The sequence below is a fragment of the Rhipicephalus sanguineus genome, chromosome 8, assembly GCF_013339695.2.
Source record: "Rhipicephalus sanguineus isolate Rsan-2018 chromosome 8, BIME_Rsan_1.4, whole genome shotgun sequence".
Lineage (NCBI taxonomy): Eukaryota > Metazoa > Arthropoda > Arachnida > Ixodida > Ixodidae > Rhipicephalus > Rhipicephalus sanguineus.
The window spans coordinates 35,183,554-35,198,111 of record NC_051183.1 but is presented as its reverse complement, the minus strand read 5'-3'; the positions used below and the strand labels follow the sequence as shown (position 1 = coordinate 35,198,111).

General features: G+C 46.3%; 1 protein-coding gene across 1 annotated transcript in view; it reads right to left on the bottom strand.

Annotated features, from left to right (window-relative positions):
• Positions 1-14,128, bottom strand: part of LOC119401714 (uncharacterized) — a 71,396-nt gene extending 57,268 nt beyond the window's left edge. Inside the window, exon 1 of the mRNA XM_049418826.1 lies at positions 14,048-14,128. Coding sequence (XP_049274783.1) covers positions 14,048-14,128 — 81 coding nt within the window. The remainder of the gene's footprint in view (positions 1-14,047) is intronic.
• Between the last annotated feature and the right edge of the window lie 430 nt (positions 14,129-14,558).

Below are 14,558 nucleotides of genomic sequence, written 5' to 3'. Positions count from 1 at the left end.
CTTCAGAAGACGGTGTTTGTTTTACGCCGACAGCCTTACATGCCTCATCAAACACGAAAATTGACCGTCGTGTGGCGGCGTCAACATGAGTAATGAAAAGAAAAAGACAATTTTTGATGACGTCACCATATGACGTGACATATCGCCAAAATTTGTTACGTCATGATGGCGTCATCGTCGTTTGGTTAACGGGACCAATGCCGGAGGCACTGCAAAACTGCCTGAGGTGCAAAAAGCTTGCAATGATTCTGATCCCGGCGGCAGTGAAAAAGCACGTTAGGTGCCCAAAGCTTTCGGGGTAGGTGGGAGGAATCATTAGAACCGAGTGAGAAAAACGAGAAGATCGTTTTTACCTTCGAGTCGTCTTTGACGAATGCATAAGAACCGCAGAGAGGCAAGGAGTAAATTACCGCACGCCATGATGATGATAGTTTTTTGGTTCGTCGGACAGGGCGCGATTTGCTAAACAGCTTCCCTGTTCATAGAAAGACAGATAAAGAAAGAAATAAAGAGAAACAGAAAAAGAAAGAGAACGAGGCAGAGAGACATAGGAAGAAATGGAAGAAAGAGGAATAAAGATAGAAAGAGAAAGAACTAGAGAGAGAAAGAAAGAAATTGAAAGAAAGGTAAATAGAAACAAACAAATACAAAAAAGAGACACAAGGAAAGGCGAAGAAACAGAGTAAATAAATAAAAAAATAATACATAGAAACATGGAAGGCCAACCAGCTCTGTTCTTTCTTCGGGCTTGGCGACCCTGTGGGAAGCAGCCAGAATTATTTTTATTATTCTTTTCGTGTTTCATATCGATCGCTCATGGTATCAGAGTTTCGTTGTTAAGTGCATGTTCCAGCACGAGCTTTCGGGCTCCAAATAATGCTCTTCCTATCAGACCCACAACGCCTTTTCTTTTAATATTAACGCGACAACGTTAAAGAGCTTGTTTCGCAGAAATTCCGGTGTTGGTGTCGGCGGCGGCGGCGTCCTTGGTTGTGAGCGAAAAATCAGCGTTTTCTATGAGCGAAAATTTGAGGTGGATGTACATAAAGATAGTAGCCGGATGGCGTCCACACTTTGGCTTTCCTTGCGGCACGCTCTAGGTCTCCACCGAGAAGCGAAGGTAGGCTAGCTATTGGGAAGGCGATACAAACACGGTCCGCTTACGCCATCACGTTTTGCGTGGCAGAAGCGTGGAACCGCACCACACGAGGCGCCGAAACATGCGAATTGCGCAACGAGATAGTGGTCTAAAGGCCCATCGATTACTAAGCGCTCAGCCATAATTAATCAACATTGTCAGCAGAAACGGCATCAAGATAGCGTGCAGCTGCACCGGTGCGTGTGTTGCCTTACGGACACGTAGTGGGTACGTTGCCTTCCAGAAGAAGAAGAATCATATGGCGTACTGTCCACTTCGCAACAGTACTTGCAGTAGGAATTCTAGGATACTTTGAACGGCCAAAGTTACGCGCACAGCCATTCCTTTCCTGGCGGCGAGGTTGAGGTGCCAACCGAGAAACGAAGACAGGCTAACGATTGAGAAGGCGATGAGAACGGAGACCGATACGTTATCACGTTCTACTCTTGAAGGCGAAGCTCAAGCGTCCTCCAATTTTTTTTAACCCATTCAGGCCCAATGATTCTACGTCCAGTAGCACTGATAGTTGGGCGAGTTGGCGCTTGTTCTTGCGTCTTCCTCGCCCTCAGTGTTGCGTATTTTTTCGTTGCGCCGTTCCATAACCAGTGATTCCAACTGGAATCATCGATTTTGTAGTGAGCAGTACTTTGGTTTGTGCTAGTCGGTGCATGATACTGTTTCTTCGTCCTTGTGTCTTTGCGCTGCCCTCTCTGAACGCTTCAGGATGGGGCATAGCGCTAACACACACGGGCGAGGAAGAGACAACAGGACAGGCGCAAAAAGCCACGTTGAGAAACTCTCTAAACGATTTTGTACGTCAGTCAGCAAGCAGCTGATAGAAATAAGCGGTTGTTCATCCGCAATAGCTCATACTTAGCATCGCCTCTACATATGGTGCCAACCTGGAACACACAACAAAGTGAGGTCACGTGTGAACGAAGGAATTACAGAAGTGGTCTCGCTGTTCGCCCATTTCGCCAAGGAAGCTTCTTGTCTCACCATACAGAGACAGGCCATTTATTTTAGTTCAGTGCCGAAAATTTGAATTTTGGCAGCTGAGCATTATTCCATCCCACCTAAATAACCTTTTAAGTAATAATTTAAGTAAAGATACGGAAAACATCATGAAATAATTTGTTCATTAATTACTCTTCACTGAAAAGTGGGAGCAAAGATTTTTTTTCATTTTTCTGGACTACCATGATTATGCGCATCTCAATATGTAAAAACTAGTTGCTTACCTTGAAAATAATTCATTTGTGACTGAAAGGAATAAGCTTAAGTTTGTTAAAGAGTAGCTACAGCGTTTCCGGGTACATTAAACCGTAGGCTGTGGCACAGTTGTCCATAAGTGCACCGCGGTTTCAATGGGAACGGCTGTCGGCTCTTTCTGGAGCAGCTGGCACGAGTTATCCTCGCGCAGTGACGAACGGGAACGCGTTTTGCTTGTAGCAAAAAACATAGCATATAATCGCTGAAAACTTCCGGTAGCATGTTTAAGTGCGCCCATAAAACAAATATCTTTTGTCTCGTATTCGTCTGTATGTATAATGCGCTCAATCATGACAATACTGCTCGTCCTTCGAGCTCATCCGCATATGTCTACTTTGAATTTCTCAAAATAAGAGTATGTTTTAGTCTGCACTGTAAATGTGCGGTGAAATTGGTGCCATGTAAAGGGTCGTACACAACCGAAAGAAGTACTTAATTAAAGGTGTAGTACTTGTAGCTATTAGAAGAGAGCAGAGAGGGTCGGGAACAAACGCTTGTTAGGGACATCTTAGTCGAAATCAAGAAGAAACAGGCATGGGCAGGGATTGTAGCGTCAAGGCAAGATAACCGCTGGTCATTAAGAGTAGCAGACTGGATTCTGAGAGAAGGCAAGCGTGCGAGTGGGATGCAGAAAGTTAGGTTGGCAGATCATATTTAGAATTTTGCGGGGATAACGTCGCCGCAGCAAGCAGAGGACCGGATTGATTGGAGAAATATGGGAGATGCCTTCACCCTGCAGTGAGCGTTAGTTTAGTTAGTTAATAGACTTTATTTGTTTATCCGGTGGACGACTATCCTAGCCCCGGCATTTTCGATGGAGGCGAAAATGTTTGAGGCCCGTGTACTTAGATTTAGGTGCACGTTAAAGAACCCCAGGTGGTCAAAATTTCCGGAGCCCTCCACTACGGCGTCTCTCATAATCATAGCGTGGTTTTGGGACGTTAAACCCCAGATATTATTATTATTATTATCCTAGCCCCGCGAGGGGAGGATCATCGCGATGCGGCCACACATCACCTCGGTCTGACGTCCTCTACTCGGCGAGCAGCCCTAGTCAGGCTGATGATTATGATGTTGATGACATGTAAATACATGTAGCGCAAATCCGTAGACCCATTCGGAAGAGAGGGTACACGTAAAACAAGTGTGGAATTAAGGTCTATCGAACCGCTTATGTGCTCTCCTGGCTGTAGTTCCCAGCACGCCGAACGAGCTAGCCTACATGAACCACTGCTATCTCGTACCACATCCCCCCCCCCCCCACCCCCCCCCCCCCCTATCTTGTCCTCTTCGGCGTTCTTCGTAAAAGTTGACTAAACGTTCACTTTTACAAGCCGCACAAAATTTATTTCCTCTGGACAATCGATTTAGACTTACATATATTACACTGCACTTACAGGGTTGTACACCCGAACTGCACACCCAGGTGCTTTTCTGTAGGCACGTATAAAGTGCAAGTTTGCAATGTACACGTCCTAAGGGGTCTCCGTCTTCATTTAAACTGAGATAAGAGTTCTTATGGGCTGCTCGCAAAGTAATAATTGTTACAAAGCCGACCCCCCCCGCACCCCTTCCCCCCCCCACCCCCCCCCCCAATAGGACCGTAAGAAAGCTAGGCATGTCCATTGTGTGCGTCGCGGCATTTGACACACGTGTAACATAGCGTTCGGTGAGCGTATGCTGACGGTGGCTCCTTCGAAACTCCTTTACCGCAAACACATGTACTTGGGCGGAAGTGAACAATGCACATTTCTCAACGGCCTTTCCATAAAGCGTGTTTGGCAAATCGCTGTACTTTGAGCCTTTACGTGTGTTTGTGGAAGAGAAATAGAAGAATACGCTTCGATATACGGGTTCCTTAAGCAACCTCTTCGAATACTTAAAAGGAAACCAGCTGTAGTTAACATGTATACACTTCTCACAGCTTGGTACCGTAGTCGGTGTGTAGCGTCGCGGCCGCGCTTACGCACGCTTTACTCTTCACGCCGAGCGCCATGTCACCCAACACGAACTGTTCAGCAGCCATTTAGGGGCCGCCATCATTCGCGTATGACTACTTAATCGGAGGCCTACGAATTTTAAATGCGAAACATTTCTTAGCGAACTTCTGCGACTTTGAGCGTATCTATCTATCTATCTATCTATCTATCTATCTATCTATCTATCTATCTATCTATCTATCTATCTATCTATCTATCTATCTATCTATCTATCTAGCCGCCTACGACTTTGTGCTCTCCTGGTCGCTTGGTTCATCGAATGTGCACCAAAATTGGTATGGCTTAACATGACTGTATGACGAACATAAATGACAAGTCATAACATGAAAATCATGACACGCATGTCATGTACAGCATGATTTACATGCTACGCTCATGGTGCGCTGGCGGCCGTTTCGCTAGTTTGATATACACCAAAATTGGTATCTTGCGACGTGACTGTGTGGCGAACATAAATAACACGAGTTAACACGAAAATCATGACACGCATGTCATGCACAGCATGACTTACGTGCCACCCTCATGGTGCGCTGGCGGCCGTTTCGCTAGCTTTATATACACCAAAATTGGTATCTTGCGACGTGACCGTGTAACTAACATAAATAACACGAGTTCACATGAAAACCATGACACGCAGGTCATGTACAGCGTGACTTACGTGCCACGCTCATGGAGCGCTGGCGGCAGTTTCGCTAGCTTGATCTACCCCGAAATTGGTATTGCGCGACGTGACTGTGTGACGAACATAAAAACACGAGTTAACATGACAATCATGACACGCATGTTATGCACAGCATGACTTACGTGCCACGCTCATGGGGCGCTGGCGGCGGTTTCGCTAGATTTATATACACCAAAATTGGTATCTTGTGACGTGACTGTGTAACGAACATAAATAGCACGAGTTAACATGAAAATCATGACACGCATGTCATGTACAGCATGACTTACGTGCCACGCTCATGGGGCGCTGGCGGCGGTTTCGCTAGCTTGACCTACCCCGAAATTGGTATTGCGTGACGTGACTGTGTAACGAACACAAATAACACGAGTTCACATGACAATCATGACTCGCATGTCATGCACAGCATGACTTACGTGCAACGCTCATGGGGCGCTGGCGGCGGGTTCGCTAGCTTGATCTACCCCGAAATTGGTATTGCGCGACGTGACTGCGTAACGAACATAAATAACACGAGTTAATATGAAAATCGTGACACGCATGTCATGTAGAGCATGACTTACGTGCCACGCTCATGGGGAGCTGGCGGCGGTTTCGCTAGCTTGACCTACCCCGAAATCGGTATTGTGTGACGTGACTGTGTAACGAACACAAATAACACGAGTTAACATGAAAATCATGACACGCATGTCACGTACAGCATGACTTACGTGCCACGCTCATGGGGCGCTGGCGGCGGTTTCGCTAGATTTATATACACCAAAATTGGTATCTTGTGACGTGACTGTGTAACGAACATAAATAACACGAGTTAACATGACAATCATGACTCGCATGTCATGCACAGCATGACTTACGTGCCACGCTCATGGGGCGCTGGCGGCGGGTTCGCTAGCTTGATCTACACCGAAATTGGTATTGCGCGACGTGACTGCGTAACGAACATAAATAACACGAGTTAACATGAAAATCATGACACGCATGTCATGTAGAGCATGACTTACGCGCCACGCTCATGGGGAGCTGGCGGCGGTTTCGCTAGCTTGACCTACCCCGAAATTGGTATTGCGTGACGTGACTGTGTAACGAACACAAATAACACGAGTTAACATGAAAATCATGACTCGCATGTCATGCAGAGCATGACTTACGTGCCACGTTCATGGGGCGCTGCCGGCGGCTTCGCTAGCTTGATCTACCCCGAAATTGGTATTGCGTGACGTGACTGTGTAACGAACATAAATAACACGAGTTAACATGAAAATCATGACACGGATGTCATGTACAGCATGACTTGCGTGCCACGCTCATGGGGCGCTGGCGGCCGTTGCTCTAGCTTGATCGACCCCGAAGTTGGTATTGCGCGGTGTTACTGTATGACGAATATAAATAATAGGAGTTAACATGAAAACCATGGCACGCATTTTCCTCAATGACGTACAAGACGATGTATGCAGCTCTTTGCTGGCTGCTTCGCATTACATCGATTCCACAATGCGTGGGATCTGCCGGCTTTTTTTTAACCAGCTGCGTAACCGCCATCAGTGCAAAGAACAAGCATGCTCCGTTTAGCTTCTAGAGTTGATTGTGGCAGCGCTCAGGTAATTCCGTTTCACCGTTTCAAAAGGGACACTAATAAATATTATCACCATCTTTTATTCGCGTTCCCGGTGATATGGCATTTCGCTAAAAACAACACATTTGAGTAGTACACCAACAGTAACAATTTGTGGGGTTTTATGCGCCAAAGCAACAATATGATAATGAGGCACGTCGTAATGGAGCGTTCCGAAAATTTCGACCACCTGGTGTTCTTTAACGCGCACCGACATCGCACAGTGCACGGACCCCTAGCATTTCGCCTCCGTCGAAACGCGACCGCCGCGACCGGGATAGCATCCAGGACTTTCGAGTCAGCAACTAATCACCCTAACCACTATACCCCCACGGAGGACTCGGTGATACGCTGCTCTAATGATGAACAAATGCAAGTCCTGCTCCAGCGCAATCCAGCATAATTCTGAAGGGACAGCGCGAATAGTGACAAGTAAAAGCGAGCACACGTGCAACGGCAGCGGTGCCTTTATTTATTTTATTTCAACATTCCATCGTTCGGAATGCTGAGGCTTGGGGTCAAAAAGCGTCGCTACATGGGCTTGATTAGGCAGGGTTAGGACAGGACTAAAAATGGCAGAGACAGGCATGCGTACAGCGCAATAAAATAAAACAGAGTGTAAAACAATCTCACTGACATAGCAGAAGTATTTACAAAGCATAAATGGTAAAATAGCTTAGTATATTGTCACGGAGTCGTGACGTCGACGAAGGCAGCAGTCGGCGTGTCCGAGATGAAACTCTTTATTTGGCCGAACTTGTGGCCGGGAAGCTGAAAGTCAAACTACAGCAATGCACACTGTACACTGATAGAGGCGAACAGCGCGTCGGCCGTCGATAGACTGAACCGCGGCAAGGCGCGCCGGCATTTTATACATGCGGCATCGAACATTCCAGCCTTATAGCTGGTGGCCACGTTAGTTCCAGAATAATCTCAGCTGTTCGCATTTGCGCGCTCAAGTCTATAGGAAGATTCTAACATAATCTGGTAGGTTCCCAGACATTACGGCGCGGCTTGAGCAAGGCATCAGATATTATTATTATTATTATTATTATTATTATTATTATTATTATTATATTATTATTATTATTATTATTATTATTATTATTATTATTATTATTATTGAGCAAGGCAGCGGCTTCGCGTGCAACGGACTTGTTAGATAAAAATAATCAAAGAAGCGCGTGGCGATATGTAAAACACGCTGTGAAAACAATCATATGAGTGATGTTCAGATGTTGGTAATGATATCATGAAGGTCAAACATCACACAATATCGCGAGGTTAGAACACGAACCAGACCACGCGTAAATTTTGCGGAACCGTGTGGCTCTTAGCCCCCCCTAAGTCAGGAGTGAAATTCCCGCCTACCAAAATTTCTTTGCGCAAGCGAAAAAGCCCCGCATGCGGTGTTCGAAGGCAAATACATGTTCTGCTACAGTTCTTTCGGTAAATTTTTGCACACAGCGCCTGCTTATATAGTTCATTTGACGTTATACACCAAATGATGACGATAAGGAGGAATATGGATTGCACCGGAAGAGACAGTCGAGGCTCGAAGCCGCTTGTCACTAAGGACAACACCTTTTATCAATCTCACAGCCTTATCTGGGCTCGTGGAAAGCCCGCTTGTAATGCTCGTCCAAAATTGCCCTGATATATTGCTCCCGTCACACTTCCGCAGGTTACAATATGTGTTTCTAGTGAAAACCTGTTGCGCTGAATATTGAGCATCCCGCTCGCTTGTTGTCCCAACTCAACTTCTAACAGACACCGTTTGAGCTGAGAGGCATTATTAGCCCACAGCTGCCTCCGAATTTCATGCGACGAACGTATTTCCGAGCTTTCCTGAAGGCACTGCTCTCATTCAAACACTTTGGTTTATTGAATGCTGCGGAGTGGCTAGGGTGTATGCTCTGCATATTTCGCGCATAAGGTATATCATAATTTTAGATGCGAAGCAGCTTTTGCTCGGGGCTGTGTCCGTCGTCGGTGGTGGCGTCCGCGCTCCACTGCGCATGCGCCCACTCTCTCTCCCACTCTCCTCCTTTACACAGGTGTTTGGTCGCCTTCTCTCCTCCCCCGCGCTGCAGCCGTGGCGCAGCCTAACCTCCCACGTGATGCAGCCGCGCCGCAGCCAAATACAGCCTGTAACCCACTCTCTCCTCTCCCTCCCCCATTTCATGTGTATATATATAAGCGCATGCGCTCGGTCGGCTTCCGTCATTCTCGCTTCGCTTCCGTTCAGACGAGGCGCTAACGGAAAGCAGCGCACAAACACAACGTAATGATAACATAAACACTAAATACAAACCTCACACACTAACGGAAACGCCGAGTGAACGCAACGGAAACTTGGTGTGCGTCCCCAATGCTGCTTCGCATCCCCTCATGGTTCCCTTGAGTGGGAGATGGTGTAATTTTTTCATCATGTTAACGTGCACCTTATATCACATGCTATGTATATCATGTCACAGATGTCAAGGAGAAGCGAGGTAAGGCCTAGTCAGGGTGTTTAAGTCCTCATTTCGCCTTGCCTCGCGGGCAAACCCTGTATGTGTTATGCCCAAATAAAGTTTACTTAGTCACTTTAAAAAAAAATGGAGGCTTAAAAATACTTGAACGGGAGGTGCCTATTGAGCCAACGTTTCAACAAGTGGTCCTGTCTTCGTCAAGTTGCTGCCTAGGAGATGACCACTTGTGGATACGTTGGCTCAATCGATGACGAAGTGAAGAAAAATAGACATTTCCTGATCTTTCTTTTTTTTTTCGTCTTCAGATAACGCATGAAAAGCAGACAAGCTTGGCATTTTAACGACTGACGCGCAAAAAAAAAAAAGTTCGGACTTTTGCGGAACTTTCGTGCTCTATAGCATCGCGTCAGTAAACCCCCAAGTCGTCTTTTAAAGGGTCCCTAAGCAACCCCCGAAAAACGCCAAGAACAAGCGCGTTATTCTTTCCTGGCGTTTCTTTTCGGCACACTTCGTGAGGCCGGCAGTCTATCCACGTGACGTCATGAGGAAACAAGCTCTCGATTGGTCCATATTCGAGGGATATCCGTTGTGTATCGTCTCCCACCCTGCTTCGTCATGCAGTCGCACGTCCGTTATGCTTTGTCTCGCATGACTATCGTAATAATAATAATAATATCTGTGGTTTAAGGTCCCAAAACCACAATATGATTATGAGAGACGCCGTAGTGGAGGACTCCGGAAATTTCGACCACCTGGGGTCCTTTAACGTGCGCCTAAAGCTAAGTACACGGGCCTCAAACATTTTCGCCTCCATCGAAAATGCTGCCGCCGCGGCCGGGATTCGATACCGCGACCTTCGGGTCAGCAGTCGAGCGCCTTAACCACAACACCACCGTGGCGGGGCCGCATGAGTATCGTGTACGATGAACTGCTTTCACCTTGTTTTGAGCGTTTTGGAAGCGGAGATGATAGCGTGTAGTCGAAAAGCGCGAAATCCTGATAAGCTCAACACTATATGTATAGTTCTGATATTGTCAACGTTTTTTATGAAGAACTGCGAGGAGGAAATAGCGACTGTAGGAAAGGCAGTGCACACTGCACTCTGTCGTCTTTCAACTCGGAGTTGTTTAGGGGCTCTCTTAAGTTTTCTGGGACACTGAAGGAAGTGCAGAGCTGGGCCTCCTTCCTTGTTTATCTTTATTTGTCTCTTTCTCTCTCTCTCTCTCTCTCTTTGTGTTTTTTCTATGTCTCTTTGTCTCTGTTTATTTCTATTTATTTCTTTCTCTCTCAAGTTTATTTCGCTTACTCGCTCTCTTTCTATCTCTCTTTCTCTTTCTTATATTTCTTTCTCTCTCTATTCCCCGCTTCCTTTCTTCCTTTTCTCTCTCTTTCTTTCTCTTTCTGTCTTCCTTTCTATTTTTTTATCTCTTTTTTGTGTCTGTTTCTTTCTATATCATTCTCTCGCTGTCTCTATTTCTTTCTCTGTCTTTCTATCTTTGTTTGTCTTTCTTACCTTTCTGTCTCTCTATTTCTTTCTTTCTCTTTCTTTCTTTCTCGTTCTTTTTCTCTCTCTTTCTTTTTCTCTCTCTTTCTTTCTCCCTTTCTCTCCCTATGTTCTCGCTCTCTCGCCCGTCAGTGTTATTGCATCCCATGCCAGATAAATCGGCGCACGTGTTGTGGGTGGGAGCGAAGCAGAACGCGAAGAAGAGGACGAAAGGAGCGCGTGTCGGTTCATGATGACGACCATTTTTGTTCGTGACTAACGGAATTTCTCCGAGCTTAAATAGCTCCGCTGTTAAAAACGCACGTCACTGCATGGGCAGCCAGATTTATCGCTATAAATGTGCAAATGCAGTTCGCTTTATATGCAGGTTGCTTTACTGACGCGTGCGCGCTTCACCGCCTTCGACACGGAGTCGCATGTAGACCAGGGTTGCTATCTTTACGAGAAGGAGCTGTGTTGACACGGTCGCCTATCTACCGTAAATACATATAATGTGAAGCATAAAGCAAGATATCCGAGCCAGCGCGCTCTTATGTCGCGTCCGTCGCTCGCGTGCAGTATCGCTGCACGCAATGTATGCGTTTCCTCCTCCGGAAGTTTCGAAATACCGGTTATGAAGGAATTAATTGCTTTTCCGGTGATGCCGTGTAACGCGCTATCTTGCGAACTGCGATCCATTGGCTCGTACCACCGATACCACCACTCCAGTTGGCTCAGACATCCGGAAACCGCGGACATGCCCCGTGCGGCAATCATACAAATAAAAATGGCTTGAAGGAAAACATTCAGGTGTTGATGTAGCATCCTCTAAGATGAGGTAACGTTATTGATACAGGTCGTACAGGCCATAGAAGGTCTTTCATTGCTTTATGTTTGAAACGAACAGGATACGGAAAGACAGAGCACACACTTTGTGTGTGTGTGTGTGTGTGTGTGTGTGTGTGTGTGTGTGTGTGTGTGTGTGTGTGTGTGTGTGTGTGTGTGTGTGTGTGTGTGTGTGTGCGCGTGTGTGTGTACGTGTGTGTGTGTGTGTGTGTACGTGTGTGTGTGTGTGTGTGTGTGTGTGTACGTGTGAGTGTGTGTGAGAGAGAGGGAGCGATGACATGAAACAGAGACAGGAAGTGACAGTTCAGAAACGGAAAGAGCTGAGGAGGTGGCCTTCAGGCTTAGCCTAGAGACCGCCCCTTTTTAATACTAATTGTGGATTGAAATAAGGTTGTTCAAACAATTGTGCATACCGTCAAGAACTATAGCCCCGACGAAAACAGTTAAAACTTGCCCCTCGCAACATTTTTAAACATTTCTTATTCTGCGTTAGCTGGTGGAGCTCGTATGACGAGGATGAAATGTTTGACAAAACGCATGGCACACTGAACGTTTTTCTTAAGGGGCTGCTATGATGTATTGTCTAGGAATTTCTTTTTTAAATTGCTTTTGCGAGAGGGTTTTTGTGGCGCACGTTTTTCAAATGGTCGCGCAGATTCTTTCGAACCAAATGCGCTAGACAAGAAAAAGCTTATATATCTATATCTCAGTCTTTTTAGGGGCGAAGCTCCTTATAGCGGCACCCGTTCGTCCCTCGTAGCGTAGTATGTAACCAGTCTTACGCTTTGACCTGCAAGGTGGTGCCGGTGGGAGATTTTTCCTGTGCGTTGTTGAACAATAAAAAATTCGCAGCGTTAGCTAAAAGCCGACTTCTTCTGTCTCTCATTCCCATTAGCATCCATTCTTTACCTCCAAGGTAGTGCCTGGTGAGATTTCTCCTGTGCGTGATTAAACAATAAAAATTTTGTTCAAAACGCCGTTGATTGATGAAATAAACCAACAAAAGACGCCAGATGTTTTGTAAAAGCAAAACGAAAGAACGCCAGATGTTTCTAAAGCAAAACGAAAAGACGCCAGCTACTTAACGAAAGACGCCAGATGTTTTCTAAGCAATGGTTTTCTAAACAATGAAAATTCACAGCGTACATGTAAAATTAAAGTGCGCTGCAAGTCGTCATAACTCATCGAACCTTTAGTATAAACGCGCCCGATCTCACGTCGGTGATGATGTACTGGGCAGAATTCACGGAAGATTCACGGTTTACCGATGAACCTCCGCAGCTTCGCCCACTCATCATCATTCACTCCGTGGATATGCTGTGAATTTTTTTTCCGAAGACTTCACGCGTATGTCGATTTTCATCATTTTCTGAATACGACAAAAGTCTCTACGACACATCAACACGTTTCCCAATTTGCAATTGCAATTCCATGCACTTCACGCGTGCCGAACAAGTGATTTGACCTGTGCTCCTTGAAGTGAAGACAAACTGATAGCTGCGGGTGTTTTATCTCATTCCTTCGACTATTTCGCAAATATTTCGCGTCGTCGTTTAGTCAGCATTACGACACTGATACCAATATGCCTACTGCTACCACAAACATATCACTAAGGTTACTACTAATGCAACTATACCACCATATACCTGCCACTATCAATAACAGCGGTGTGGGTGTTTGCATCTATCTTAAACAAGAAACGATTCTCGTAACCCTCACCTTCCTAGATATTTCCGAACAGGCTCGGCTCCTTCGTGCGAAAGAAATATCTTGTCTCCTAAGGCCCTTGAAAGACTTTATAGTGAACCCTTTACGACCGACTTTATGACTTTATTATTATCGACTCTCTAGAAATGCGTGGAATTTTCACAATTTGTTGCCAAGATTCTGAAGACCAAATTCAAATCAAGTGGAAGTGTTGAACAATTTATAGCATATTTTACAGCAATTAATTGTAATTATAACCTAAGGAATTGTGTTGTTATTGTTCATTCAGCCATGCTATATTTCTTCATAAACGGAGTTCAACGACTCACTCAGAGTACATGCGATAGTTATCTGCTGGCAGCGAGCATTCCTAAAAAGGGTACGAAAAATTTTTGAGTTTCCTGCCGAAACGCCCCACGTCCAACGTCTTGTTAAGCACGGTATTGCCCATGGGCGTCGGCAGAGGGGTGCAAAAGGGGGCACTTGCCGCCCCAGGCCACACCAACACCTACCCCTCAACCCCCCTCCCCCCCCCCCTTCAGCGCTCCCCCCTCCCCCACTGCGATGCAAGAGGGGTTTGCACCCACCAAGACACAATACCTGCCGATGCCCATGGTGCTTCTTTCACCAAAGCGATAGTGTGTAGCAAACTATTTGAACGGGAAGTGATTAAGGGAACCTTAGGCAACAAGAATGCTTGTTGTACCATTAGCTCAGTGTTTGTGGTCTCTTCCTTGCCAGCTGTGTACAGGAATGGCAAAAGTAAGTCGCGTCTCCAAATGAGGACGCAAAGGACTATGAGCCAAACAAGACGCATTCGCCCCTCTCACCTTTGTCGTGCCGTACATGGTTGACACCGGCTCCAGGACTGCCGCCTGGCTCTTCAATGCCGCGTGCTCCGCCAGTGTCATCTGTAGCCGAGATAAGCGACGTTATAAAGACGCGGCCATAAGCATCTGCAAAGCTGCACCCTCAGCTCCCTACCTCCTTTCTCTACATCACCTTCTCAGCTCGTTCCGTCGCTACCGGTATCTGCCTGTATGTACGTGCAATTCACGTCAGGCTACCTTGGCGACTCCGGCTCTGCGACAGCCGGAACGGGCAATGCAATGCACTGTAAACGCTGCCGTGGCAGACTTCTTTCTTCTTGCGGTGGTCCTACCTCAGTCAAAGGAAAGAATGTCGAAGCGTAAGCGCATATGTTTGACTTCGCAAGGCCCTAACGATTTCGTGACAGGCTAGGACGGGTCAGCGCGTCGCCTTTGTAAATAGAAGTTGACGCGCGCCGCCAGCATAAGTTGCCGGCTGCGGCACAGTGACGGACAGGTGACGTCGACGTTA